The following is a 25,611-nucleotide window of genomic DNA, read 5'->3' as shown; positions in this document are numbered from 1 at the left end:
GCCAAGGAGATATTGCTTTTGTATAACTGTGGGTTCCAGGCCAATTTGTCACCCACCCTGCACCCCACCAAGTAGTCATGGTACGCTACTCGGTCTAGAGACCTATTACTAGCCTTGAAGGTTGCTCGCAACTTCTGTTTTTGGTTAAGAATCATTAATTTTGTTTTACTTGCATTGATCATCAAGTTCCTTGATGCGCAAAAAGACTCAAAACCCTTTGATAGATGATGCCTCGAAATCTCTGTTCTCGCCAATAACACAGCATCATCTTTGAAAAGCAATATTGTATTGTATTGTAATAATATTTATATAGCGCTTACTACCTCTGACGAGGCGTCAAAGCGCTTTTCGGCGAGTAGCACGTTACTCCGGAACCCAACAAGAATTAGTGATGGATTAGTATCGGGAAATATGAGTACAGTTTTAGTATTATTATGAGTTAATTTGAGCCGCGGATATGAGAGTTTGTTAGTTAGATTGACTGGAGTAACGGAGAGGTGGAGGAGGAAAGAAATCCAGAAGTGTTAATTGGGAGTAAATCATTAATTTAATCAACCCAAAGGCTTGGGATGAGTAAAGGGGGATGGAGGAGGGAAGAGTATGCGGAAGGGTTAGGGAGATCATAGTAGCAGGGTGAGATAAATGAGGGAGAATTTAGTAGGGTTGTGTGGGAGGTCACAGAGGTAGAGTGAGGTTTGGTGAGTTAGATGTGGAAGCGGAGGGAAGAGCTTAGGCAGAGATATTTAGGAGATGAAAGCAGAAAGGATTTGGGATGAGTCAGAGTGAGAATGGAGGATAGTTTGATAGAGACATGACATATGATGATGGGTAGATAAGTGTGATAAGATGAGAGCAGGAATTCATAGATATCTAGTATAACAACCCACCCAGGAGCCATGCAATGACCCACGAACGTGCCAAACACGAAACAACATACACACACACATATATATATATACATATATGTTCAATGGCATGTGTAGCTGCAGATACACATGCTGTGCATTATCCTGCCATCTAGTGTTGGACTCGGAGTGTTACAAGTTGTTTTTCTTCGAAGAAGTCTTTTCGAGTCACGAGATCGAGGGACTCCTCCCCTTTCGGCTCCATTGCGCATGGGCGTCGACTCCATCTTAGATTGTTTTCTTTCCGCCATCGGGTTCGGACGTGTTCCTCTTCGCTCCGTGTTTCGGTTCGGAAAAGTTAGTTAACTATCTGAAAATTAGACGGTATTGTTTGCGCTCGGTATCGGGTTAGTAACACACATACATGAATACACACACATATATGTACATACAATATATAATTAGAACCATGGGTAAATATACTTAGTCAAACAGGTTTAAAGAGTGTGTGTGTAGTTAGAAATGGGGTCTCTAGTTGGCAGTCGGTTTGCACCCTGTCCCCAGTAAGGACCCTCACTCTAGTCAGGATAAGGGAGATACCCGCTCAGATAACCCTTGCTCACCTCCATGGTAGCTTGGCGCGAGCAGTCAGGCTTATCTCATAAGCAATGTGTAAAGCATTTGCACATAACACACGGTAATAAGTGAAAACACTACAAAAGGACACCACACCAGTTTTAGAAAAATAGCCAATATTTATCTATATAAAACAAGACCAAATACGATAAAAAATCCAACATACAGTAATAAAAATAAGAAAGCTGCAAGATGTACCTAACAATACAGTTCCTTGAAGTCGTTAACTCCACCTGGGGCTATCACGGCGTCATGAACAACAAAACCAAAAGTTCAGGCTGGCCTCGGCGTTGCGGGCCAGCTGCGGTGTCGGGAAGATCCACAAACAGTACCTTGGATTCGCAGGGCGTCGTGATCCTTGCAGTGAGCTCCAGAGAGCGGCGTCGCTGGCGTCGGTTCCGCAGTCGGTGCAGGAGTCGTCGGGCCCTTGAATTCACGCACCTCGGGGATCGAACTCAGGGCTGATGAAATCAGGTGCGCTGGCGGGGATGGCGTCAGGGCTGCGGTGTGAAGCGGGACGATGCAACGTGTAGTGCCCACAGGTCACAGTGCAGGCAACGGCTCGGTGATGGCATCCAGCGGCGTCAGTGAGACCAGGGCTGCAGTGTGAAGCGGGGAGGTGCAATGTGCGATGTCCACAGGTCATGGTGCAGGCAGCGTCATCGTCGTTGCGAAGCGCTGTCGTCTGTAGGCCCAAGCCAGCGGTGTAGGACGGGACGATGCTTCGTGACCCTCACGAGCGGTGTCCACAGGCCATGGTGCAGGCAAGGATGCCTGGTGACAACACTGGAGCCGATGGTGCTGGTGTCGGTGGACCAGGGCTGCGGCGTGGGATGGGACGGTGCTTCGTGCTCCTCACGGGCGGTGTCCACATGCTACGGTGCAGGCAGCGGCGCCGGTGTCAGCAGGAGCGATGTTGTTGGCATGCCCAGGCTGTGGTGTGAGCAGGTGACGCTGGAGTGCGGGGCCCACAGGTCGCGGTGCGAGCAGCGGCTCGGTGAATTCGTCCGATGACGGCATCGGTTAGACCAGGGTCGCGGTGTGAAGCGGGGCAATGCGACTCCGTGCGGCGTCGGCAGGTCACGGTGCAGGCCAGCAGCGTCATTGGTGGCACCACAGTGGTTTCTCCTCTTGGTCAGCACAAAACACACAGTTCCCAATGCTGCAGGTCGAGGAAACTGAAGTCTTTGGTGTCCCTGAGACTTCCAACAGGAGGCAAGCTCTACTCCAAGCCCTTGGAGAATTTTCTCAAGCAGGACATACAGCAAAGTTCACCCTTTGCACTTTTTCAGGCAGAAGCAGGAACTGCAGGCAAGTCCAGCAAAGCAACACAGCAAAGGGACAGTACTCCTCCTTCAGCTCTTCTCCTGGGCAGAGGTTCCTCTTGATTCCAGAAAGATTCTAAAAGTCTGGGGTTTTGGGTCTGCTTCTTATACCCAGTTCTGCCTTTGAAGTTTGCAAACTTCAAAGCAAAGTCTCAAGTGTTTGCAAGATCCTTCCTTGTCCAGGCCAGGCCCCAGACACTCGCCAAGAGGTCGGAAACGGCATTGTGTGAGGGCAGGCACAGTCCTTTCAGGTGTGAGTGACCACTCCTGCCCTCCCATCTAGCACAGATGGCTAATCAAGATATGCAGGCTACACCTCAGCCCACTTTGTGTCACTGTCTAGAGGAGAGGTGTGAACAGCCCAACTGTCAAACTGACCCAGACAGGGAATCCACAAACAGGCAGAGTCACAGAATGGATTAAGCAAGAAAATGCCTACTTTCTAAAAGTGCCATTTTCAAACGCACAATCTTAAAATCAACTTTACTAAAATGTAAGGAAATGCCTCCTTGGCATGGTTACCCCCTGACTTTTTGCCTCTGCTGATGCCAAGTTATGATTTGAAAGTGTGCTGAGGCCTGTTAACCAGGCCCCAGCACCAGTGTTCTTTCCCTAAAACTGTACCTTTGTTTCCACAATTGGCACACCCTGGCATCCAGGTAAGTCCCTTGTAACTGGTACCCCTGGTACCAAAGTGCCCTGATGCCAGGGAAGGTTTCTAAGGGCTGCAGAATGTCTTATGCCACCCTGGGGACCCCTCACTCAGCACAGGAACACTGCTTGCCAGCTTGTGTGTGCTGGTGTGCCTATGGCATAGATAAGTCATCCCTCTAGCAGGCCTTACAGCCCTAAGGCAGGGTGCACTATACCATAGGTGAGGGCATAGTTGCATGAGCACTATGCCCCTGCAGTGTCTAAGCAAAACCTTAGACATTGTAAGTGCAGGGTAGCCATAAGAGTATATGCTCTGGGAGTCTGTCATACACGAACTCCACAGCACCATAATGGCTACACTGAAAACTGGGAAGTTTGGTATCAAACTTCTCAGCACAATAAATGCACACTGATGCCAGTGTGAAATACACCACAGAGGGCATCCTAGAGATGGCCCCTGAAAACATACCCGACTTCCAGTGTGGGCTGACTAGTTTTACCAGCCTGCCACACACCAGACATGTTGCTGGCCACATGGGGAGAGTGCCTTTGTCACTCTGTGGTGAGTAACAAAGCCTGTACTGGGTGGAGGTGCTTCTCACCTCCCCCTGCAGGAACTGTAACACCTGGCGGTAAGCCTCAAAGGCTCACCCCCTTTGTTACAGCGCCCCAGGGCACTCCAGCTAGTGGAGAGGCATGCCCCCTCCGGGCACGGCCCCACTTTTGGCAGCAAGGCCGGAGGAGATAATGAGAAAAACAAGGAGGAGTCACTGGCCAGTCAGGACAGCCCCTAAGGTGTCCTGAGCTGAGGTGACTCTGACTTTTAGAAATCCTCCGTCTTGCAAATGGAGGATTCCCCCAATAGGATTAGGGATGTGCCCCCCTCCCCTCAGGGAGGAGGCACAAAGAGGGTGTAGCCACTCTCAGGGCTAGTAGCCATTGGCTACTAACCCCCCAGACCTAAACACACCCCTAAATTGAGTATTTAGGGGCTCCCAGAACCTAGCAAGATATATTCCTGCAACCTGAAGACAAAGAAGGACTGATGACCTGAAGCCCTGCAGAGAAGACGGAGACACCAACTGCTTTGGCCCCAGCCCTACCGGCCTGTCTCCCCACTTCAAGAAAAACTGCAACAGCGGCGCGCTCCACAGGGTTCAGCGACCTCTGAAGCCTCAGAGGACTACCCTGCATCTAAAAGGACCAAGAACTCCTGAGGACAGCGGCTTTGCTCCAAAGAAGAAACAACTTTGCAACAAAGAAACAACCTTAAAAGGACTCCACGTTTCCCACCGGAAGCGTGAGACTTTGCACTCTGCACCCGACGCCCCCGACTCGACCTGCGGAGAAACAACACTACAGGGAGGACTCCCAGGCGACTGCGACCCTGTGAGTAGCCAGAATTGACCCCCCTGCGCCGCCCCCAGCGACGCCTGCAGAAGGAATCCAGAGGCTCCCCCTGACCGCGACTGCCTGCTTCTAAGAACCCGACGCCTGGTAAAGACTCTGCACCCGCAGCCCCCAGGACCTGAAGGATCCGACCTCCAGTGCAGAAGCAACCCCCAGGTGGCCCTCTCCCTTGCCCAGGTGGTGGCTAACCCGATGAGCCCCCCCCTTGCCTGCCTGCTTCGCTGAAGAGACCCCTGGGTCTCCCATTGAACTCTATTGCAAACCCGACGCCTGTTTGCACTCTGCACCCGGCTGCTCCTGTGCCACTGAGGGTGTACTTTTTGTGCTGACTTGTGTCCCCCCCGGTGCCCTACAAAACCCCCCTGGTCTGCCCTCCAAAGACACGGGTACCTACCTGCTGGCAGACTGGAACCGGGGCACCCCCTTCTCCATTGAAGCCTATGTGTTTTGGGCACCACTTTGACCTCTGCACCTGACCGGCCCTGAGCTGCTGGTATGGTAACTTTGGGGTTGCCCTGAACCCCCAACGGTGGGCTACCTTGGACCCAACTTTGAACCCTGTAGGTGGTTTACTTACCTGCAAAACTAACAAACACTTACCTCCCCCATGAACTGTTGAAATTTGCACAGTGTCTAGTTTTAAAATAGCTTATTGCCATTTTTGTGAAAACTGGTCATGCTATTTTGCTGATTCAAGTTCCTAAGATACCTAAGTGAAGTACCTTTCATTTGAAGTATTGATTGTAAATCTTGAACCTGTGGTTCTTAAAATATACTAAGAAAATATATTTTTCTATACAAAAACCTATTGGCCTGGAATTGTCTTTGAGTGTGTGTTCCTCATTTATTGCCTGTGTGTGTACAACAAATGCTTAACACTACCCTCTGATAAGCCTACTGCTCGACCACACTACCACAAAATAGAGCATTAGAATGATCTCTTTTTGCCACTATCTTACCTCTAAGGGGAACCCTTGGACTCTGTGCATGCTATTTCTTACTTTGAAATAGTACATACAGAGCCAACTTCCTACATAAAAGATGTATTTTTAAATTGTGAGCTCAGAGACCCCAAACTCCACATGTCCATCCGCTCAGATTTAAAGGTAGTTAACCTATGAGAGGGACAGGCCTTGCAACAGTGAAAAACGAATTTAGCAATATTTCACTGTCAGGACATATAAAACACATTACTTAAATGTCCTACCTTAACCGTACACTGCACCCTGCCCTTGGGGCTACCTAGGGCCTACCTTAGGGGTGCCTTACATGTAAGAAAAGGGAAAGTTTAGGCCTGGCAAGTGGGTACCCTTGCCAAGTCCAAGTTACAGTCAAAACTGCACACAGACACTGCAGTGGCAGGTCTGAGACATGATTACAGAGCTACTTATGTGGGTGGCACAACCAGTGCTGCAGGCCCACTAGTAGCATTTGATTTACAGGCCCTGGGCACCTCTAGTGCACTTTACTAGGGACTTACCAGTAAATCAAATATGCCAATCATGGATAAATCAATCAACAGTACAATTTCTATAGGGAGCAGTTGCACTTTAGCACTGATTAGCAGTGGTAAAGTGCGCAGAGACAATAAACCAGCACAAACAGACCTGAAAAATAGGAGGAAGAAGGCAAAATGTTTGGGGATAACCCTGCAAAAAGGGCCATTTCCAACACAACTCCCTCCCAGCCTAAAGCCAGGGTAGGCCAATCAATACCTTGCTGGACTTCCCTGCTCATGGCGATAAAACCTGGACAATGGCCTACTACTGCAGGAGCTCTTGCCAGTTCTACGCGTCTCTGAACCATGGTTGATCCCTCAGTCAACACTCTCAGGGCCCACTGAACTAACCTTGGGGGACCTCTTCTCCTCATCTGAGAACTCCATCTGTGCAGCACCTAACCTTACCTTGCTTACAGATGCATCCCAGTAGGCAGACAGTACCACCAGGGCCAACAGTGTGATTTGGGCCATTCTACCCCTGGGGTCTGACTTCAGTTCCCCTCCCAGGGAAAACTCTGACCACAAGGATAACAACCAACAGAGGACACTGACAGCTGTCAGTGTCAACAGCCAGGCCCCAGGCCATGCTAGGGTCTCTAGCCTCTGTGGTTTTAAAAAGTGGGGGGCAGTAACCCCAGGTGACTTGCACTATTTTTCCACTTCCCTTCCCACAAGTTCAGGAGTGGTGTCCTGAGACTGGTCACTTACCCTTGGGTTTGTACCCTCAGGCTGAGCAGGAGGCGGGGATGGGCTCTCCCTCCTCCTGTCCCTCTTGCTGGGATCTGGTACCCTCTGCCTTGGAGTGGTACCCCCAGACAACTGAACCGTGAGGGTGCCTCTGGGGGACACCCCTCCCAGTTCCCCTGACATCTGGGGCGACCCATTCCCCAGAAGGCAGTCTATGGGCATATGGGGACTGACTATGACCCGCCTCTGGGTCACCTCCCCACCCCACTCAAGGGATACCAGGGCCATAGGACGTAAGAAGTCCTGCCCATGGGCTGGTGTCACCCTACACACTTGGCCGGTGTGCTGTTCTGGGGAGACAAGCCTTTCCACCATCATTGTATGGCTAGCCCCACTGACCCTCAGAGCAGTGACTGGGACCCCATTCACTGTTACCTGGTGGAAGTGATGACTCCCACCCTCAGGGATCACCAACTCACCCTCTGAGTCAACCTCCCAACTAAGGGATATCATGGCATGGTCTATGACCTGCCCCTGGGGGCTACCTCCCCCTAAGGCCACATTAGCTACCTCAGTAGAGGGGCCACAAATGTGGGTTGTCTTAGGACAGACAGAGTCCCCTTTCATGTGTCCTAACTGGGAACACTCAAAGCACTGGGTTTGAAAATGGGGTGCCCTGGGCCACCACCTACCAGACCCTCCCTCCTTCCTATCAGAAGGGGCCTGGGACTCTTTTTCTCCCTCCTTATCCTGGGACCTGTCTGCGTCTCCCTTGGCTTCCCTCTCCTTCTTCTGGGAACCCTGCCCACCTTTGGTGGAGTCTCCCCCATAAGCCTTCTTGTGGACCCTGGTACTCACCCAGCGGTCCGCCTCCATAGCAAGCTTCCTGGGGTCAGTCAGCTTACTATCAGTCAAGTGCTGGCGCAGCTCTGCAAAACACAGACTAGACAAGTGCTCCCACACAATTAAGTTGTACAGCCCCTGAAAATCTGTCACATTACTGCCCTTCACCCAACCATCCAGTGCTCTGCAAAACGAATCTACACACTCTAACCAGGTCTGGGACTCAGTTTTCTTACTCTCGCTAAACTGATGCCTGTACTTGTCAGGAGTGAGACCATACCGAGTGAGAAGGGCCTCCTTCATGTCAGCGTAGGTGAGGTTGTACCCCTTACCCAAAGCTAGCAAAGTGTCCCTCCCCTCCTCTGTGAAGTGGTTCCACAATCCTGCTCCCCAATTCTTCTCAGGGACCCCATTCATGTGGATGGACGCCTCATATTCCTGAAACCACCTCTGTATGTCATCTCCCTTCTTCTACTCTCTCCCTGCGTTTTCAGGAATGTGCACAATTCTGTTTGACTGCACTGAGGAATTGCTGCCACCATCCTGGCTGGACCTGTTCCTTACATCCAGCTCTTTTACTTTAAGCTCATGGTCCAAAAGCAAATATAGGCATACTGTCATTAACTAGGTTTAAATTCTTCAGTTTTTGACCCAATTCATTTATGTAACAGTTGAATAGGATTGGAGCAAGAACATACCCTTCTTAAACACCTCGCTGGATTGGAATTTCTGCTGTGTAATTGTTTCTCGTACTGTATCGGACTCATGTGGTGTTTCTTGTGTGTAGTAAAATTAGCAGCCTTAGGATATTTCCTGGGATACCCATTTCCATCAGAAGTTGCCATAGTATTGGGCGATCCACGCTGTCGGATGCTGTTTGAAGATCGACAAATACCAAATATAGTGAGGATTTTTTTAAGGAGACATATTTGGAACAGATCATCTTCAACTTGAAGAGTTGATCTATTGTGCTTTGGCCCCTCTTACCAGCTTGGTATGACAATAGTAAATCTCCTTTTTCTATCCAATGGTCTAGCTGTGATTGTATCAATTTGCCAAAATGTTCCGACACTGTCAAGCAGTGAAATTGGCCTGTAATTGCGCACCATGTCCCATGGTCCCTTCTTATGTATTGGAACAATTACTGATTTTCTCCATGATGGCGGTATTTCTTTAAACGACCATACGCTGTTGTATAAGCGAGTTAAAAATGAAAGCCATAAAACTAGGTGATTGTGATAGACGCCTGGTGGAATTCTATCTGGGTCTGCAGTCTTATGCGTTTTTTGTGAAAGGATGGCTTGCGCAGCTTCTTTCTCGTTAAATTCTTGCACTAACACCGTAACATTGGGTGTAACATGAACCGTATATCCGGACTTAATCTGAAGAGTGGTATTGGGAATTGACTGAGCTGTTTCATATTCAGGCATCTTGGAACGCTGAATTGTTATCGCACAGTTCTTAAGTAGCGATATTGTCTCGCTTCAGTTGTGATCACTTCCTTCCAGCACTTGCTTGTGGCCTATTAGATTAATAATACTTTCAGTTGTAATCTTCTTTTCTCCTTGGTACAGAGTGGTGAAGTGATCTACTCAGAGTTGTGGATTAATGTTCAATTCCAAATGTTATGGGTGTCCATCAAATCCCCACCTGGTTATTTCCCAAGAATGTTTTCAATTTCCCGCAGAGATTGCATCCAGGAGATCTCCCCAGAGCTTATGTGGAAATATCTTCTTTTTATATTTTAGTAGTTTCTTCTACTGTTACCTGCAGTCTTAGAATTGTTACTCATTGATATTGCTCGAGTGACGATTCTTTAATGCTTGTGATAGTACTTTTTAAAAAAAATGTAAGCATTCATCATCAAACCACCCTTGATTGGCCAGTGGAATGTTTTTGACATTCTTAGCGCTTTCCATCGATGTTTGTACTAAGAGATTGTTAAATGTTTGCAAAAAGAGGGAAACCTCATTGCCCGATAAGTCTAAAATCATGGAGAATGATGCCATCCAGATTTCACTAGGGGTGCCGATGTAAGGTTCGCACTCAACTGCCATTGTGATATTTTTCCTATTTGGTCTCAAGGCTATTGTTGGGCGATTACTTTCATATGAGGAAGCAGGTTTCCAGGAGTCTGTATCAGGATGGACCATTCCATTAAGAGCAGATCATGATCACTTTCGATCCTATCCACAACTTCCATATCTATGATGTAATGCAAGCTTCGAATTTATTGCCATGTAAACAATGTTCTTCCATTTAAAGTACAAATCCCACCTTCAGTTACGGCTTCAAAAATGAGTTCTCCTTTCTTTGAGCCTCAGCATCGTTCAATGGGTGAGGCAGGGTTTGGAATCTTCCAAAAGTAATCTTCTTCTAGTAATAGTTCATCCCCTAAGATAGGATGTGGATTGGTGTTGAAATCGCCACATATTAATAGACAGTTGTTACAAAACTGGAAAGGGCACCCGCCTATGGATCCAATCGTAGATTTCCACTGATCTCCAGTTCTTTTCTTTAGGGTATGCTCATTGAGCAACCAAACTCGTGGCTTAACTTGAACCCAGCTAATAGGTGGAAAGTACACATTCACTACCTGACCAGGCCTCATCTTTCACTACTATTGTGTAGATGTCATTACTTAATACAGTGTGGGTTGTTACAGAGTTTTCGAGTAGCGATGTTCTAATCCAAATGGTCAACCCCCTACCTTTATTTTGTTTGATTGCTAGTAGGTGAAAGGTAGAATACCCATCTAAGTCGATGGCATTAACATACGATGTTTCCTGGAAGCAACTAACATCTTGTTGTTTGATACATTCTGTTCAATCCTTGTCCTCAGTCTTGGCATTTAGGCCTGCAATATTCCAATTTAAGATTTTTAGTGGCGGTCTTATTTCATCTTTTATTTTCGAAAAATAAATTTCTTGGTACGAGCTTCTATACTGCTGCTCTTCAAGTGACTTTTGAGTTTGCGGGTGGTATTGAACTGGAGTTGTTCCTTGGGATGTTGACTGGCAGGCAGTACCTCATGTTACTCAGATTTGTCCGTTTGGGGAGTTCTCAATCGGAACTAATTGCTCCCTGCAATACCGAGCCGAAGTTGTCCTTAGGCTCGTGCTTACTTTGTGTTTTTTCAAGAAATATAGATGGATACATCCTTTTGCAAGATGTTGATTGTTATGCCACATGTCTTCTCATCAAACTGGACTGATTTAAGATCTCGTTTGCTATCCGTGGTGAGGCCCAGACTGTTTCTGAAGATCCTCCGGTGTTCGACCCTTTTCTTTGTATAAATCTTACAGAGAGCAAATCATTGCTAGTTACATTATGAAAGCCTGGTAAGGAGTTGACAAGACATAAGATGTTACTCCTATTTAAAATATCTTGACTCCCTCTTTAAGAGTACTCAAGGGTAAATGTGATTGTAACTTCCTGGTCTTTGTTCTTTCTGGGATGCATCTCAGTATACTTGTAGCCTTCTTGTATCTGGCTTCCTTGGAGCCAGAATTCATCTCTTACTTTACTTTCACCATCAAGTGTGGGCTATAGAGTTGCAGACTGAGCACTATCATTCGACTGCTGGAGAGACCGTATTTGACTACATTGTTCATCTGGCCATACCCAGTGATGATATTTTTTTTTATTAACCCCTTCGCTGCCAGGCCTTTTCCCCCTCAGGTGCCAAGCCCTTTTTTGGCTATTTGGGGCAGTTCGCGCTTAGGCCCTCATAACTTTTTGTCCACATAAGCTAGCCAAGCCAAATTTGCGTCCTTTTTTTCCAACATCCTAGGGATTCTAGAGGTACCCAGACTTTGTGGGTTCCCCAGAAGGAGGCCAAGAAATTAGCCAAAATACAGTGAACATTTAGTTTTTTTCAAAAAAATGGGAAAAAGGGGCTGCAGAAGAAGGCTTGTGGTTTTTTCCCTGAAAAGAGCATCAACAAAGGGTTTGCGGTGCTAAAATCACCAGCTTCCCAGCTTTCAGGAACAGGCAGACTTGAATCAGAAAACACAATTTTTCAACACAATTTTGGCATTTTACTGGGACATACCCCATTTGTACAATTTGTTGTGCTTTCAGCCTCCTTCCAGTCAGTGACAGAAATTGGCATCAAACCAACGCTGGATCCCAGAAACCGCAACATTTCTGAAAAGTAGACAAAATTCTGAATTCAGCAAGGGGTAATTTGTGTAGATCCTACAAGGGTTTCCTACAGAAAATAACAACTGAAAAAGAAAAATATTGAAATTGAGGTGAAAAAAACATCAATTTTTCTCTACGTTTTACTCTGTAACTTTTTCCTGCAATGTCAGATTTTCAAAAGCAATATACCGTTACATCTGCTGGACTCTTCTGGTTGCGGGGATATATAGGGCTTGTAGGTTCATCAAGAACTCTAGGTACCCAGAGCCAATAAATGACTTGCACCTGCAGTGGGTTTTCATTCTATACCGGGTATACAGCAATTCATTTGCTGAAATATAAAGAGTAAAAAATAGCTATCAAGAAAACCTTTGTATTTCCAAAATGGGCACAAGATTAAGTGTTGAGAAGCAGTGGTTATTTGCACATCTCTGAATTCCGGGGTGCCCATACTAGCATGTGAATTACAGGGCATTTCTCAAATAGACGTTTTTTTTACACACTGTCTTACATTTGGAAGGGAAAAATGTAGAGAAAGACATGGGGCAATAACACTCGTTTTGCTATTCTATGTTCCCCCAAGTCTCACGATAAAAATGATACCTTACTTGTGTGGGTAGGCCTAGCGCCCGCGACAGGATATGCCCCAAACCGCAACGTGGACACATCACAGAAAACAGAGCTGTTTTTTGCAAAGTGCCTACCTGTAGATTTTGGCCTCTAGCTCAGCCGGCACCTAGGGAAACCTGCCAATCCTGTGCATTTTAGCAAACTAGAGACCTAGGGGAATCCAAGATGGGGTGACTTGTGTGGCTCTGACCAGGTTCTGTTACCCAGAATCCTTTGCAAACCTCAAAATGTGGCTAATAAAAACAAATTTTCCTAACAATTCGGTGACGGAAAGTTCTGGAATCTGAGAGGAGGCACAAATTTCCTTCCACCCAGCGTTCCCCCAAGTCTCCCGATAAAAATGATACCTCACTTGTGTGGGTAGGCCTAGCGCCCGCGACAGGAAATGTCCCAAAACACAAAGTGGGCACATCCCATTTTTTGACAGAAAACAGAGCTGTTTTTTTGCAAAGTGCCTACCTGTAGATTTTGGCCTCTAGCTCAGCCGGCACCTAGGGAAACCTACCAAACCTGTGCATTTCTGAAAACTAGAGACCTAGGGGAATCCAAGGTGGGGTGACTTGTGGGGCTCTGACCACGTTCTGTTACCCAGAATCCTTTGCAAACCTCAAAATTTGGCTAAAAAAACATATTTTCCTCACATTTCGGTGACAGAAAGTTCTGGAATCTGAGAGGAGCCACAAATTTCCTTCCACCCAGCGTTCCCCCAAGTCTCCCGATAAAAATGGTACCTCACTTGTATGGGTAGGCCTAGCGCCCACGACAGGATATGCCCCAAAACACAACATGGACACATCACAGAACACAGAGCTGTTTTTTGCAAAGTGCCTACCTGTAGATTTTGGCCTCTAGCTCAGCCGGCACCTAGGGAAACCTACCAAACCTGTGCATTTTTGAAAACTAGAGACCTAGGGGAATCCAAGATGGGGTGACTTGTGGGGCTCTGACCAGGTTCTGTTACCCAGAATCCTTTGCAAACCTCAAAATTTGGCTAAAAAAAACACATGTTCCTCACATTTCTGTGACAGAAAGTTCTGGAATCTGAGAGGAGGCACACATTTCCTCCTACCCAGCGTTCCCCCAAGTCTCCCGATAAAAATGATACCTCACTTGTGTGGGTAGGCCTAGCGCCCGCGACAGGAAATGCCCCAAAACGCAACGTGGACACATCACATTTTTTCATAGAAAACAGTGCCTACCTGTGGATTTTGGCCTCTAGCTCAGCCGGCACCTGGGGAAACCTAGCAAACCAGCGCATTTTTGAAAACTAGAAACCCAGGGGAATCCAAGATGGGGTGAATTGTGGGGCTCCAGGTTCTGTTACCCAGAATCCTTTGAAAACCTCAAAATTTGGCTAAAAAAACACATTTTCCTTCCACCTAGCGTTCCCCCAAGTCTCCCGATAAAAATGATACCTCACTTGTGTGGGTAGGCCTAGCGCCCGCGACAGGAAATGCCCCAAAAAACAACGTGGACACATCACATTTTTTCATAGAAAACAGTGCCGACCTGTGGATTTTGGCCTCTAGCTCAGCCGGCCCCAGGGGGGGCAGAAATGGCGTAAAATAAATTTGTCCCCCAACCCCTCAACCCCCCCCCCTGCCTCCCGGGAGCGACCCTAGCCTATGGGGTCACTCCCCCTGCGTGACACTGGCGCCCAAAAAAAAATCTCCGGTGCCCAGTGGTTTCTGCCCCCTTGGGGGCAGATTGACCTATAATCGGCAATACAATTTGCCCCCCAGGGGAGCGACCCTTGCCTAATGGGCCGCCCCCCATCTCTAAAAAAACAAACAAACAAAAAAAAACACAAAAAAACTATTTGCCCTGGTGCCTAGAGGTTTCTGCCCCCCGGGGGCAGATCGGCCTAATACCAATAGGCCGATCTGCCCCCAGGGGGGGCAGAAATGGCCTAAAATAAATTTGCCCCCCAACCCCCACCGGGGAGCGACCCTTGCCTACAAGGTCGCTCCCCTTGCGTCACGGTGCAAAAACAAGATCCCTGGTGCCTAGTGGTTTCTGCCCCCCTTGGGGGCAGATTGACCTAAAATCGGCCGATCTGCCCCCAAAGCGGTACAAATGGCCTAAATACAATTTGCCCCTCCAGGGGAGCGACCCTTGCCTAAGGGGATGCTCCCCATCTGTAAAACACAACAACAAAAATCATCCCTGGTGCCTAGTGGTTTCTGCACCCGTGGGGGCAGATCGGCCTAATAAAAATAGGCTGATCTGCCCCCATGGGGGGCAGAAATGGCCTAAAATAAATTTGCCCCCCAGGGGAATGACCCTTGCCTAAGGGGTCGCTCCCCTTACGTGAAAAACAAACAAACAAACAAACAAAAACTCCCTGGTGTCTAGTGGTTTCTGCCCCCCTTGGGGGCAGATTGGCCTCATAAAAATAGGCCAATCTGCCCCCAAGGGGGGCAGAAATGGCCTAAATATAATTTGCCCCCTATGGGAGCGACCCTTGCCTAAGGGGTCGCTCCCCACCCCTAAAACACAAAATATATATATTTTTTTAAAAGTATCCCGGGTGTCTAGAGGTTTCGGCCCCCCCCCTTAAAAAAATGCCCCCTTGGAAGCGACCCTTGCCCAAGGGGTCGCTCCCTTTTTGTCACTTTCCCAAAAAACAAAACATCCCTGGTGTCTAGTGGGGTTTTAAAAGCCGGATTGCAAGCAATCCGGCTTTTGAAACCCTGGGAGAGACTTCAAAGGGAAGGAAATACATTTCTTTCCCTTTTAAGCCTCTCCTTGCCTCCCCCACGTGATCGAAAGAGAAATGCTGAGCATTTATCTTTCGATCGCGCTGGAAGCTCTGCTTCCAGCGCGATGGGGAGGTTGTGTGATTGTCAGCGCGCGCTGACGTCACGGGGGGGGAGGGGGGTGTCGGGGGTTGAAGGGGAAGGGATTCCTCTTTCAGCCCTGACCTGGGGGGGCGGCCCTCGGGGGGATCGCTAGCGCTTCTCCAGAGGGCAGCATGCAGGACGTAATGGTTACGTCCATGGCGCCACACGGGCGCTGCCATGGATGTAACCAAAACGTCCGTGGTGGGGAAGGGGTTAAAAGGGTGGGTGCCGGGGATGTAAGATCAGCCTCAATTTCCACGTGGATGGCTGTTTTTATGCTTTGCTCCATGTCCCCAAGCTCAGTACACTTGGATGTCCTAGTTTTTCTCTTACCATTTGTTTGCAGTGTACACTCGATAATTGTGTTAGTTTTTTGTGAGTTTCATTACAATTTTCTACTACACACCAATAGTGTACTTGGGCTAGGTGTTCTATTTTAGTAACAGTCCCACCTTCGGGACGTGTATCTCTAAAGTGATTTTGCATTGGATTTAATATCTCTGAACTCTGCTAAAAAACTTTCCATTTGGTGGTTCCTTACTTGCCCAGGTTGTCACAGCAAACCTGGATTTTTATTCAGAAAGTTGCTATCTTTTTCAGAGATTTTTAGTGGGCTATCTACCAAAGGATTTTGACCTACATTCTGTTGATGAGCGAGGCATTCCTTTTGAGGCTGTGCAGTTTTTTGATGTTGCCCTGCTGCTCTTGACTGCCACGTCAAGTTTTTTTGTCTTTTTTGCTGTGTCTTTTTTACTCCCCTTAGCTTTCTTCCCCTTGATTTTGGTTTTCCCATTTAATTGAAACCTTTTTCTCTGGGCCTTCTTTCCCTCTGCACTTGGAGCTTCAGTTACTGGTGTACGAATTCCACTCAGTTCCTCTTTGTCCTCAGTACAACTGCCAATTTCTTGGCAGTCTATACGTCCCAGGGTTAGTGGAGCTGAGCTGTTCATTAGCTTTCTTGGCGCTTTTTCTTTAAGCTCAGGGCCAGTTGTGGGCAGATTCTTGAGGCTAAGGGGGTCATTATGAACACGGTGGTAAACACCACTGTGTTCATGCTGGCGGTCTTTCCATAGACCACCAGCCCCCCTGAGATCCTGCCTGCCGCATAAAGAACATTCTGCTGGGCCGGGACATTGCCAACAGCTCTACATGGAGCTGCTGTCAATGCCTCTGTGCGGCGGGTGCAGCAGCACCCATTGTGCAGATCACTGCCCGTAAATTGGGCAGTGACCTGCACGACAGGGCACTGCACGGGGGCCTGGGTAGTGCAGGGGCCCCAAGGGGGGCCCCGGAGCACCCCTTCCACCAGCCTTCCCTCACCAGGGAGAGGCTGGGGGAAACAGGGTACCTTATCCGGAGAAGCGCTGCCCTGTCAAATAATGTAATCCGCCATCGTCAGGCTGCCTGTCGGCAGTAGCCTAGCGGTGGCAGAAAAGCCGCCACAGGCGGCCCTCCCTGTGTTAATAATATGGCGGTTTAGATCGCCATGCCAGTGGTGGTCTTTTCCGCTGCCACCGGCATGGTGGTTTGTCTGAACAGCCAAGTTCATAATGAGGGCCTAAGTCCCTGATTATGAGATTGGCGGCAAATGCCGCCTACCGCCACGGCCGTCAACATACTGTCGCTGCGGCTACCGACTGTCCATGCCATTATGACCATAGCTGGAATTCTGCCAGAAGGCTAGCGGAATTCCGGCGACGGTCATGGCGACAGACGGAGTTAAGGTGGCGCTGCTGCCAGCAGCAGCGCCACTCCAGCAGAACACCGCCTACCGTATCATGTTCCATGATATGGTCTGGAGGTGTTTTGCTGGCATCCCGTCTCCTGCCGGAGGACCCCCTGCAAGAGCCCCTGCAAGCAGGTAAGTCGGGTTCTCTGACAGGTGAGGGGGGTGGAGGGTGTTGTGTGCGTGTGTGGGTGTGTGTGTGTGACTGTATGTGAATGCATGCATGCATGCGTGCATGTGTGTATGTGCATGTTGTATCGTGTGTGCCTGGATGTATGTTTGTGAGTTTTGCAGTGGGTGTGTATGCATGCGTGGGTGTGTGTGTATGGGTATGTATGTATGTGTGTGTATATGTGGGGAGGGGGACTAAAGTCTCCAGCCCGGCGGTTGTTACGGCCTGGCGGTCAGTGTGTTATCTTGGCGGTTTGGCGTTGGCCATTCATTCTTCTTTTGAATTTGCCCATTTTTATGGTAGTCTGTAAGTCCTTCCAATTGCTTATCCTCCTCATTCCTGGAGTCTTTTAGAGTATTACCATCCAAGAAGTTTAGGTCATCCAATGTTATACTATCCAACTAGGGATCTACATTACCAATGGCGAAGTTGTCAAATGAGGAGAGCTACGAGCTAAGTAATCCAAAGTCCTGTCTACATAATGCAGGATTACCTTTTCCTACTAGGACTGTGAGAGAGGACGGTGACGTTGGAGGCTTTGAAGACTGCATGATTAGTGATTGATCTAGTTTAAGTCTCTTCACATTTATATTTTGAATTGCTACTGCCTCAATTTGAGCACTTTCTGATTGGGTTGTTTGAAGAGAATTCTCAAGTTCTTGTGATCCTGACTGAGCCCAGGTATGGTTCCTGTGTTGTTTCTGGCTCTTAGTTTGTTCTCCTGGTAATAGATCCCCCAAGGCTGCCACTTCCCGTGGGGTAGTGTTTTTGCTTCTAGTAAGCGATCCTTAATTAAGATGTTATGCCTTGATTGCGATGGTTGCAGTGAGGGTGTTTTTAGCTGCCGGGCCCCTAGTAGCTCTAGTTCAACCCCCACCAACGTAATGTCGCCATTTTTCCCCCGCAACTGCCCTGGCGCAGCACAAGACATGGTGTGGTGCACCTGCAACTGATCAGCACTCGAAATAAGATAGTTGTAATAGTTTGTTATGGTGTTTGCCTGGAAAGTATGTTTGTCTGCAGGTGGCAGACAAGCCTTTAATCTCTTGTTAGGCAGTGCTTGCTTGAATTTTCTTGTTTCCTAGTTTCTATCTAGCCCAGGCATACCTTTATATCCTGTTGTTGTCTGATTGATGCATTTGTGAGGTAGCCCGGACTTATGTGGCTTCCCTTGGTTTTTCTCCTAGCCGTTATTACACATCCAGTATCATCGATTTAGCTCTGACCTATTTTTCCAATAGACACAATGTCATCAGTATTAACAGGGGTTGGCAGGAAGAGTTTCAGACTGGACATCCCGGCCTCGACCTCCACTTCTTCATTTTCATCAGCCAGGCTTCTGGATATGGGACCCTTTACAACAGTCTCTGTTTGTTTTTGCAGGTTTTACTGGGGTTATGCCCGCGATTCCAGGTTCCTGTCCTGATTCCTGCTCAGATTTCTGTTTAGTGCATAGGGTTTTTTTATGTGTGCTAGTGCTTCCTTGTCCCTCGTTGATTTTTCCCTTCTTCTATACATGTTGGAAGATCGTGACTTTTTTGTGGGTTCTTTAAGAGTTCTTTGTTAATTCTCAGAACTTAAAACTATTAATTGGCTAGTTTTCGTGATCTGTTGCTCCACTGTCTCTTACATTCACTTCTTACTTTACTTTGTTTTATTTTCCCTGTTTCCTTGTTTGGTCATTCCATCCCCTTTTGTAGCTCTTATGGCTCTGTGGCTCTTGCAGCTCTTAGTCATTGGCTCTTATATCTTGCGGAGGGGCTGAAGAAGGAGAGACAGGGGAGACAAGGTGGTGGTGGGCAAACAAGATAGAGCTAAGCAAGCCGCACCAGCCTAATGCCGGCCACTTCAGCTACGCCCTTCAGTGTGTGGCTCTGAGCCTGCCTTAAACCAACCAACCTTAGCCCTCTGTCACCTCAACCGTCCTCTGCCCCTTGCCCTGTATTATTATTTTTATTATATATATATTGCAAGGCATGAGTGAGGTGAGGGCAAGAATAGCCATAACAGTCTGTCGTGAGCATTCACTCCCTTCCGCCAGGTAATACCACTCAACTCTGGAACAGGGAAAGGTAGAAGCCAGTGGCAGGAGGAAGGGGGAACAAGTCTATCAAGTCTATCAGTACACCTCACCTCACCTCAATGCCTCAGAGCTCCACCAAGAACTCCACTCCACTCCACTCCACTCCACTCCAACTCCAGATTCTGGATTCCAGATTCCGGTGTCCTATTATCTGCCTCCTCAACGTGGTCCTCATGATCCTTGATGGGCCTCAGTAGCCCTAATGGCACGACACCTGCCTTGTGTGGTGCCCTGTGCAGCACTCTGCTGTATGCTTCAGAAACCAAGCTGCAAAGCAATCACGCGCGGCCTCATGTGGCCGCGGACCTGCTGCACTGGGACTCTAATCCTCTCCAAGCCGAGCTGCTGCCGCTGACAGCTCTCCTCTGCGGCAGGACCTGGCAGGATGCGTGCAGGAGCAGGGACACAGAACCGCAACAGGAACAGAGGGGGGACGGTGAAACTTCTCCCCTATCCCCCTCCATAGCGTCAAGCAGGCGGGATAGAAAAACCCAATCAGCGTCTACTTTGCTCAGCGCCCGTGCCCCCGATCAGGGTGTCGTCGTGTAATGGTAATTCCTCTGAAAAGAAGGGAGTTTCCACCACAATACCAGGAGAACCAGGCTAAACAGAAAGGTTCACGGTTCACTAAATAGGTTGTCTGAGACGACTGCCTGTGATGTATAGGGCACGCGATCACCGCACGCGATCACCTTGATTCGAGTGATAGAATGAAGGTGACGCGGAGAGACGGTTGAGATCGGTGGCTGGATGGCTGGGGCGACACGGATTAAACTCATCGACTGTGTTTACCAGCGTGAACTTTGTCTCTCTATATTTTACATCTGGCGACGAGGGTGGCTGTTGCCTCAACATCCTGATATTGGTGAGTTACCAGAACTTGACGGTACTCACTATTTTAAAGGCTCCGTTTGACGCGCTCTGGCTGGCGATCGTTGGCGCACTGATTCAGGGGGACGTAGTCTCTGCGCAACCGTTTTGGCAGGATTTTATGGTCGGTCCGCATTGGAAGCATGCGGATTCTTCGACCCAGCGTCTAAATCTTCAAGAAGCAGCGAGTGGTGAGGAGAGCAACGCTGTTTGCATAACGTCTGTTTGGGGGCGTGTCAAAGTACATCGGTGCCCTTAAAGGGATTGTTGGTTCTACAGCTTAAAGGGAAATTTTACCTTTCAGCCCTTGTTAAGTTATAATAGACAACTGCATTGAAACGGTGAAGAGAGCAATTTTGTTTGCCTGTCATATGGAACATACTTAACAAAGGAAGTCACAGTGACGGGGACACATTGAAGGAGTAGAAGAACTGACATTTTGTACACTGCAGAAGGAGTGAATATTCACTGTATCAGTCACACATTGGTGCATTTGAGGACTAGAATTCATTGTGTTGTTCTGTTTTTATGTAATCTAGGACAATTTTAAGTTTAACAGAATAATGCAGAACGTAACACCCCCTCCATTTTTTTAAAGCAGTCAAGGTGATCCGACATATCCTTGGAGCAAATGGAAAAAGATATTTGTCCACTATGCTAGAGTGTGTGGACCGACACTGAGGAAACACGCATTATTGTTACACTGTCTGGGGCGGTGAGGGACAGGAGGTATTAGAAAATTTGCCTGATTTATGTATTGAAGAAAGTAGGAATTTAAATGAATATGAAGCGTGTAATCAGTTCGTATTAAAGTGCAGTAGTGATAAAATTAGGGAAGAGCTGTGGTGGAAAGATGAACCACCTTTGGAAGAGGTGATTATGGTGGCAAAAAGAGTAGAACACATGCTGAGATGTGTTAAGGAATTAAGTGGAAATAAGATAATGAGTGGAGAATGTACAAAGGTGGAGGAGATAGTATGCGAAGTGAAGAGCAAAGAAAGTGGAGGTGAAAAAAAAGGAAGATACAGTAAAATTCAAAGGAGAATGCTATTGTTGTGGTAAAAGTGGCCACAAAGCTAATGCAAGCAATTGCCCAGCATTGAATGTAGTGTGTAATGGGTGCGGGAAGAGAGGTCACTTCTACAAATGTTGCCGTAGTAGGAAGAAAAAATATCATAATGATAATATGATGAAAGAGGTCAAGGAAGTATCTCGGGAAGTAGTGTTCCAAGTTGATGCTCAGGTTAAGTGTGGAGAACATCCAAGTGAGGTGGTGAGAGTGGATGGAGTGGATCTACTAATGCGATTTGATTCTTGTTCACACTTGACGATAATTTCAAAAACAAGTTTTGACAGTTTCACTCAGAAGGTTAGAAAGTTAAAGAAAATGGATGTATCTCCTGGAGGTTATGGTGGACAGCCTATAAATATGTTAGGGTATTTTGAAGGTCATACCGAGTTGAAAGGTAGACATCTGTTAGGGAAAGTTTATGTATCCAATCAAGGTGACAATCTATTAAGTTGGACACATCAAAAGCTTTTAGGTGTCATTTTGAATCCTAATGCACAACCACAGGTACAAATTCAGAGTGTGGATGGTGTTAACAGTGAGTTAATTCATGAATTTCCTTAAGTATTTTCAGACAATTTGGGATGTCTAAAAAGCTATAAACATAAAATTAGGTTAAAGGAAGGTGCCATTCCGATAGTAACGAAAATAAGAAGAATACCTTTGGCTTTACAAGAACCTGTAGAAAATGAACTTAAAAGGTTACAGGTGATGGGCATAATTGAGGAAGTGGAGGCAACTGAATGGTTGGCCCCCATAGTTGTGGCAAAGAAGCGGGATGGAGATATCAGGCTTTGTGTGGATCTTAGGGCTCTAAATAGAGAGGTAGTGGTGGATAAATTTCCCCTTCCAAATATCGAAGAGATAGTATCTATGGTTGGCGGAGCAAAGTACTTCTCCACTTTAGATCTGAAATCGATGTGTTAATTTACGCTGACACAGCGGTAGAACATTGGGAACGAGTAAGGTTGGTTTTGGAATGTCTAAGTCGTGCTGGTCTTACCATGAAGAAAAAGAAATGTCGTTTGGTTTGACAGAAGTTGAGTACCTGGGACATTTGATTACAGGGTATGGGGTAAGACCCAAACCAGATTTGGTTTTGACTATTAAGAAGTTAGTCTCTCCTCAAACTAAGGAAGAAGTGAGTTCGTTTTTAGGAATGGTAGAATACTATGGGAGGTACATTAGGAACTTGGCGGAGAAAACTGTGAATATGTGAGATTTTCTAAAGAAAGGAAGAGAGTTCAAATGGGATTCCATGTGTGAAGAAGAGTTTGTAAAAATTAAAAAAGAACTAGAAAATGCTCCCTGCTTACAAGCCTTTAAACCGGGTAGGTCAACTGCCATTGTCACTGATGTCAGTGCAAAAGGTTTGGGTGCGGTTCTGATGCAAGATGATGGAGGTAAGAGAAGGATGATTGCTTGTGCGTCCAAATCTTTGAGTGGAGCTGAGAAGAATTACTCTGTAATTGAAAGAGAGTCGCTGGCCATATATTGGGCACTGAATAAATTTAGACATTTTGTGTGGTACACGGAGTTTGTGGTTTTGTCTGATCACATACCTTTAGTAGAAGTGTTTGGCAGTAAAGGTCTTAATTGCATTTCTGCAAGAATAAGAAGGTGGATCATCGGGCTACAGGATTTTAAATTTAAGGTAGAGTATTTACCAGACGCATTGAATGTTAGTGCGGATTGCCTTTCAAGATTAGTGGAGGAAAACAGGAAGGATGAGGAACAAAAAGATATAAATTTTCAGGAGGAAATTGTGTGTGAAGTTTGTTGTGATGTGTCTGAAGTTACATGTGGAGTAATAACTGAACAGGAATGGAAAGAGGCGTTGATGTAGAGTTGAGTGGAGTGTGTGAGGCCTTAGAAACTGTTAAGTTTAAGGTTCTAGGAAATGTTTGGAGGTTGATGAAAGATGAATTGGCGGTGGATACATGTATATTGTTGAGGGGAAAAAGATTGATTCCACCAAAAGTGTTAAGATGCAGGATAATGAATCAAGCCCATGAAGGTCATCTTGGGATAGTTAAGACAAAAGAAAATTTAAGAACACATTTTTGGTGGCCAGGTATGGATGTAGAAGTAGAGCGTGTGGTTAGAGAGTGTATACAATGTGCACGTAGTGACAAAATTCCAAAAACTTGTAATGCACCTATGTATTGTAGCAATTTACCATGCAAACCCTGGGATGAGGTAGCAATAGATATTGTTGGTCCTTTACCAGGTGAAAATTCTACCCCATATCTAATTGTGTTAATAGATTTATATTCCAGTTGGGTGGAAGTCAAAAATGTGCATGAAGTTTCCTCTTCTAGTGTGATGACCTTCTTAGAAGACATTTTTAGGAAAGAAGGTTTTCCAAAGTCATTATTGTCAGATAATGGTCCACAATTTTGTTCGACAGTCTTTGAGAAATTTATGAGTAGTTGTGGCATATCTCATAAAAGGTCAGCGGTATATCATCCAGAAACTAATGGTGCAGTCGAAAGATTCAACAAGTACATAAAAGAAAGCATTCAACTTGCAAAGTGGAACGCTTTGAATTGGCGAGAAGAACTCTTGAAAAGGATCACAGCTTATCGGTTCTCTTCACATTCAACTACCGGTAAATCTCCTTTTGAACTGTTCAGGAAAAGGATACCCAATACCAATTTGGATGGATGGAGTGCATAAAAAATGGATATAATTTAGTCCACAAGGAGTGGAGGGATAGAGAAGAAAGGCTCATACATAAAAGAAAGCAAGAATTTGATACAAGAAAGAAAGTGTGTAAAATTAATATAGCTGTGGGTGATGTGGTGAAGGAGAAGGCACCCGTTGGATGTCTAGACGGGTCAAAGTTCACTAGACCTCTTCTAGTGATTAAACTATTCAAGAATGCTGTCAAAACTTCAGATGGCAAGATTTGGAACATGAACAGAGTGGTTCGGCTGAGAGGGGCGGTGGAAAGGAGTGTAAGTACTGAAAAGTTCAGAGGTATCAGAGACAATGTTTGGTCAAAAACACAAAATAATGGTCGACATGACACTGATGAGTTTGATGGAATAAGGAGAAGTAGTAGAAAGAAAATAAGTCCTGGACATCTTAAAGACTATGTTCTCATTTGACAAAGGTGGTGTTTATGATCATATGTTTGGGGTGTACATAGTACAGAGTTTCTGTATCTACTCATTTGATTGATCTCACGGTTATGTAGGAACATTACTCCTGTATCAATTTTCTTCATTGTATAAAAGGGAGATGTGTGATGTATAGGGCATGCGATCACCGCACGCGATCACCTTGATTCGAGTGATAGAATGAAGGTGACGCGGAGAGACGGTTGAGATCGGTGGCTGGATGGCTGGGGCGACATGGATTAAACTCATCGACTGTGTTTACCAACGTGAACTTTGTCTCTCTATATTTTACACTGCCCGTAGCGTGGGCCACTTCTAGTGGCCTTGAATCTTAGAGGAGCAGGCAGTAACGGGGGGGACAGACCCCAACACAAGCCTCCTGGTCCGTGGTGGCTGACAGACGTAGGAGGGGCACTGACCCGGGGTTGATGGGACCACCACCTGACTGATCCCTCTCTTACCTCCTAGCTCAGCAAGCCAGCCGTGCTAAACCACATGGTGCAGGTCATCCCTCTTCCGTCCAGAGCCCGGGACATTGCGGCTGGCACGGTGTGCAGTGTGGCCGGCTGGGGGTGGACACAGGTGGATGGGCCCATGTCGAATGTGCTCAGAGAAGTCAATGTAACCGTCGTGGACAATGCTGTGTGCAAAGAAGAGCTGGGACTGGGACGTCGCCTGAAGGACTCCATGCTGTGCGCCGGGAAGCACAACGAAGGGAAGGACGCCGGGGTGGTAAGACTCCTCCATCATGTGTTCACCCATGCCCTTCGTCACTCCTCCTTGTGTGCACCCCTGTCCATGTGTGCACCTGTGCCCTCCGTCACTGCTCCATGTGTGCACCTGTGCCCTACATCCCTGCTCCATGTGTGCACCTGTGCCCTACGTCACTGCTCCATGTGTGCACCCGTGCCCTCTGTCACTGCTTCATGTGTGCACCCCTGCCCTCCGTCACTGCTCAATGTGTGCACCTGTGCCCTCCCTCACTGCTCCATGTGTGTACGTGTGCCCTACTGTCACTGCTCCATGTGTGCACCCGTGCCCTCTGT

At 47.1% G+C, this 25,611-nt stretch overlaps 1 protein-coding gene across 1 annotated transcript in view; it reads left to right on the top strand.

Moving 5' to 3' along the window:
• LOC138267778 (mast cell protease 2-like) overlaps window positions 1-25,611 on the top strand; it is a 127,816-nt gene that overhangs the window by 40,717 nt on the left and 61,488 nt on the right. Inside the window, exon 4 of the mRNA XM_069216978.1 lies at window positions 25,034-25,297. Within this exon, the coding sequence (XP_069073079.1) occupies window positions 25,034-25,297 (264 nt within the window). The remainder of the gene's footprint in view (window positions 1-25,033; window positions 25,298-25,611) is intronic.

Source organism: Pleurodeles waltl, chromosome 12 (assembly GCF_031143425.1).
Source record: "Pleurodeles waltl isolate 20211129_DDA chromosome 12, aPleWal1.hap1.20221129, whole genome shotgun sequence".
Lineage (NCBI taxonomy): Eukaryota > Metazoa > Chordata > Amphibia > Caudata > Salamandridae > Pleurodeles > Pleurodeles waltl.
The sequence above is the reverse complement of the archived record's forward strand: the minus strand, read 5'-3'. Positions and strand labels throughout refer to the sequence as shown.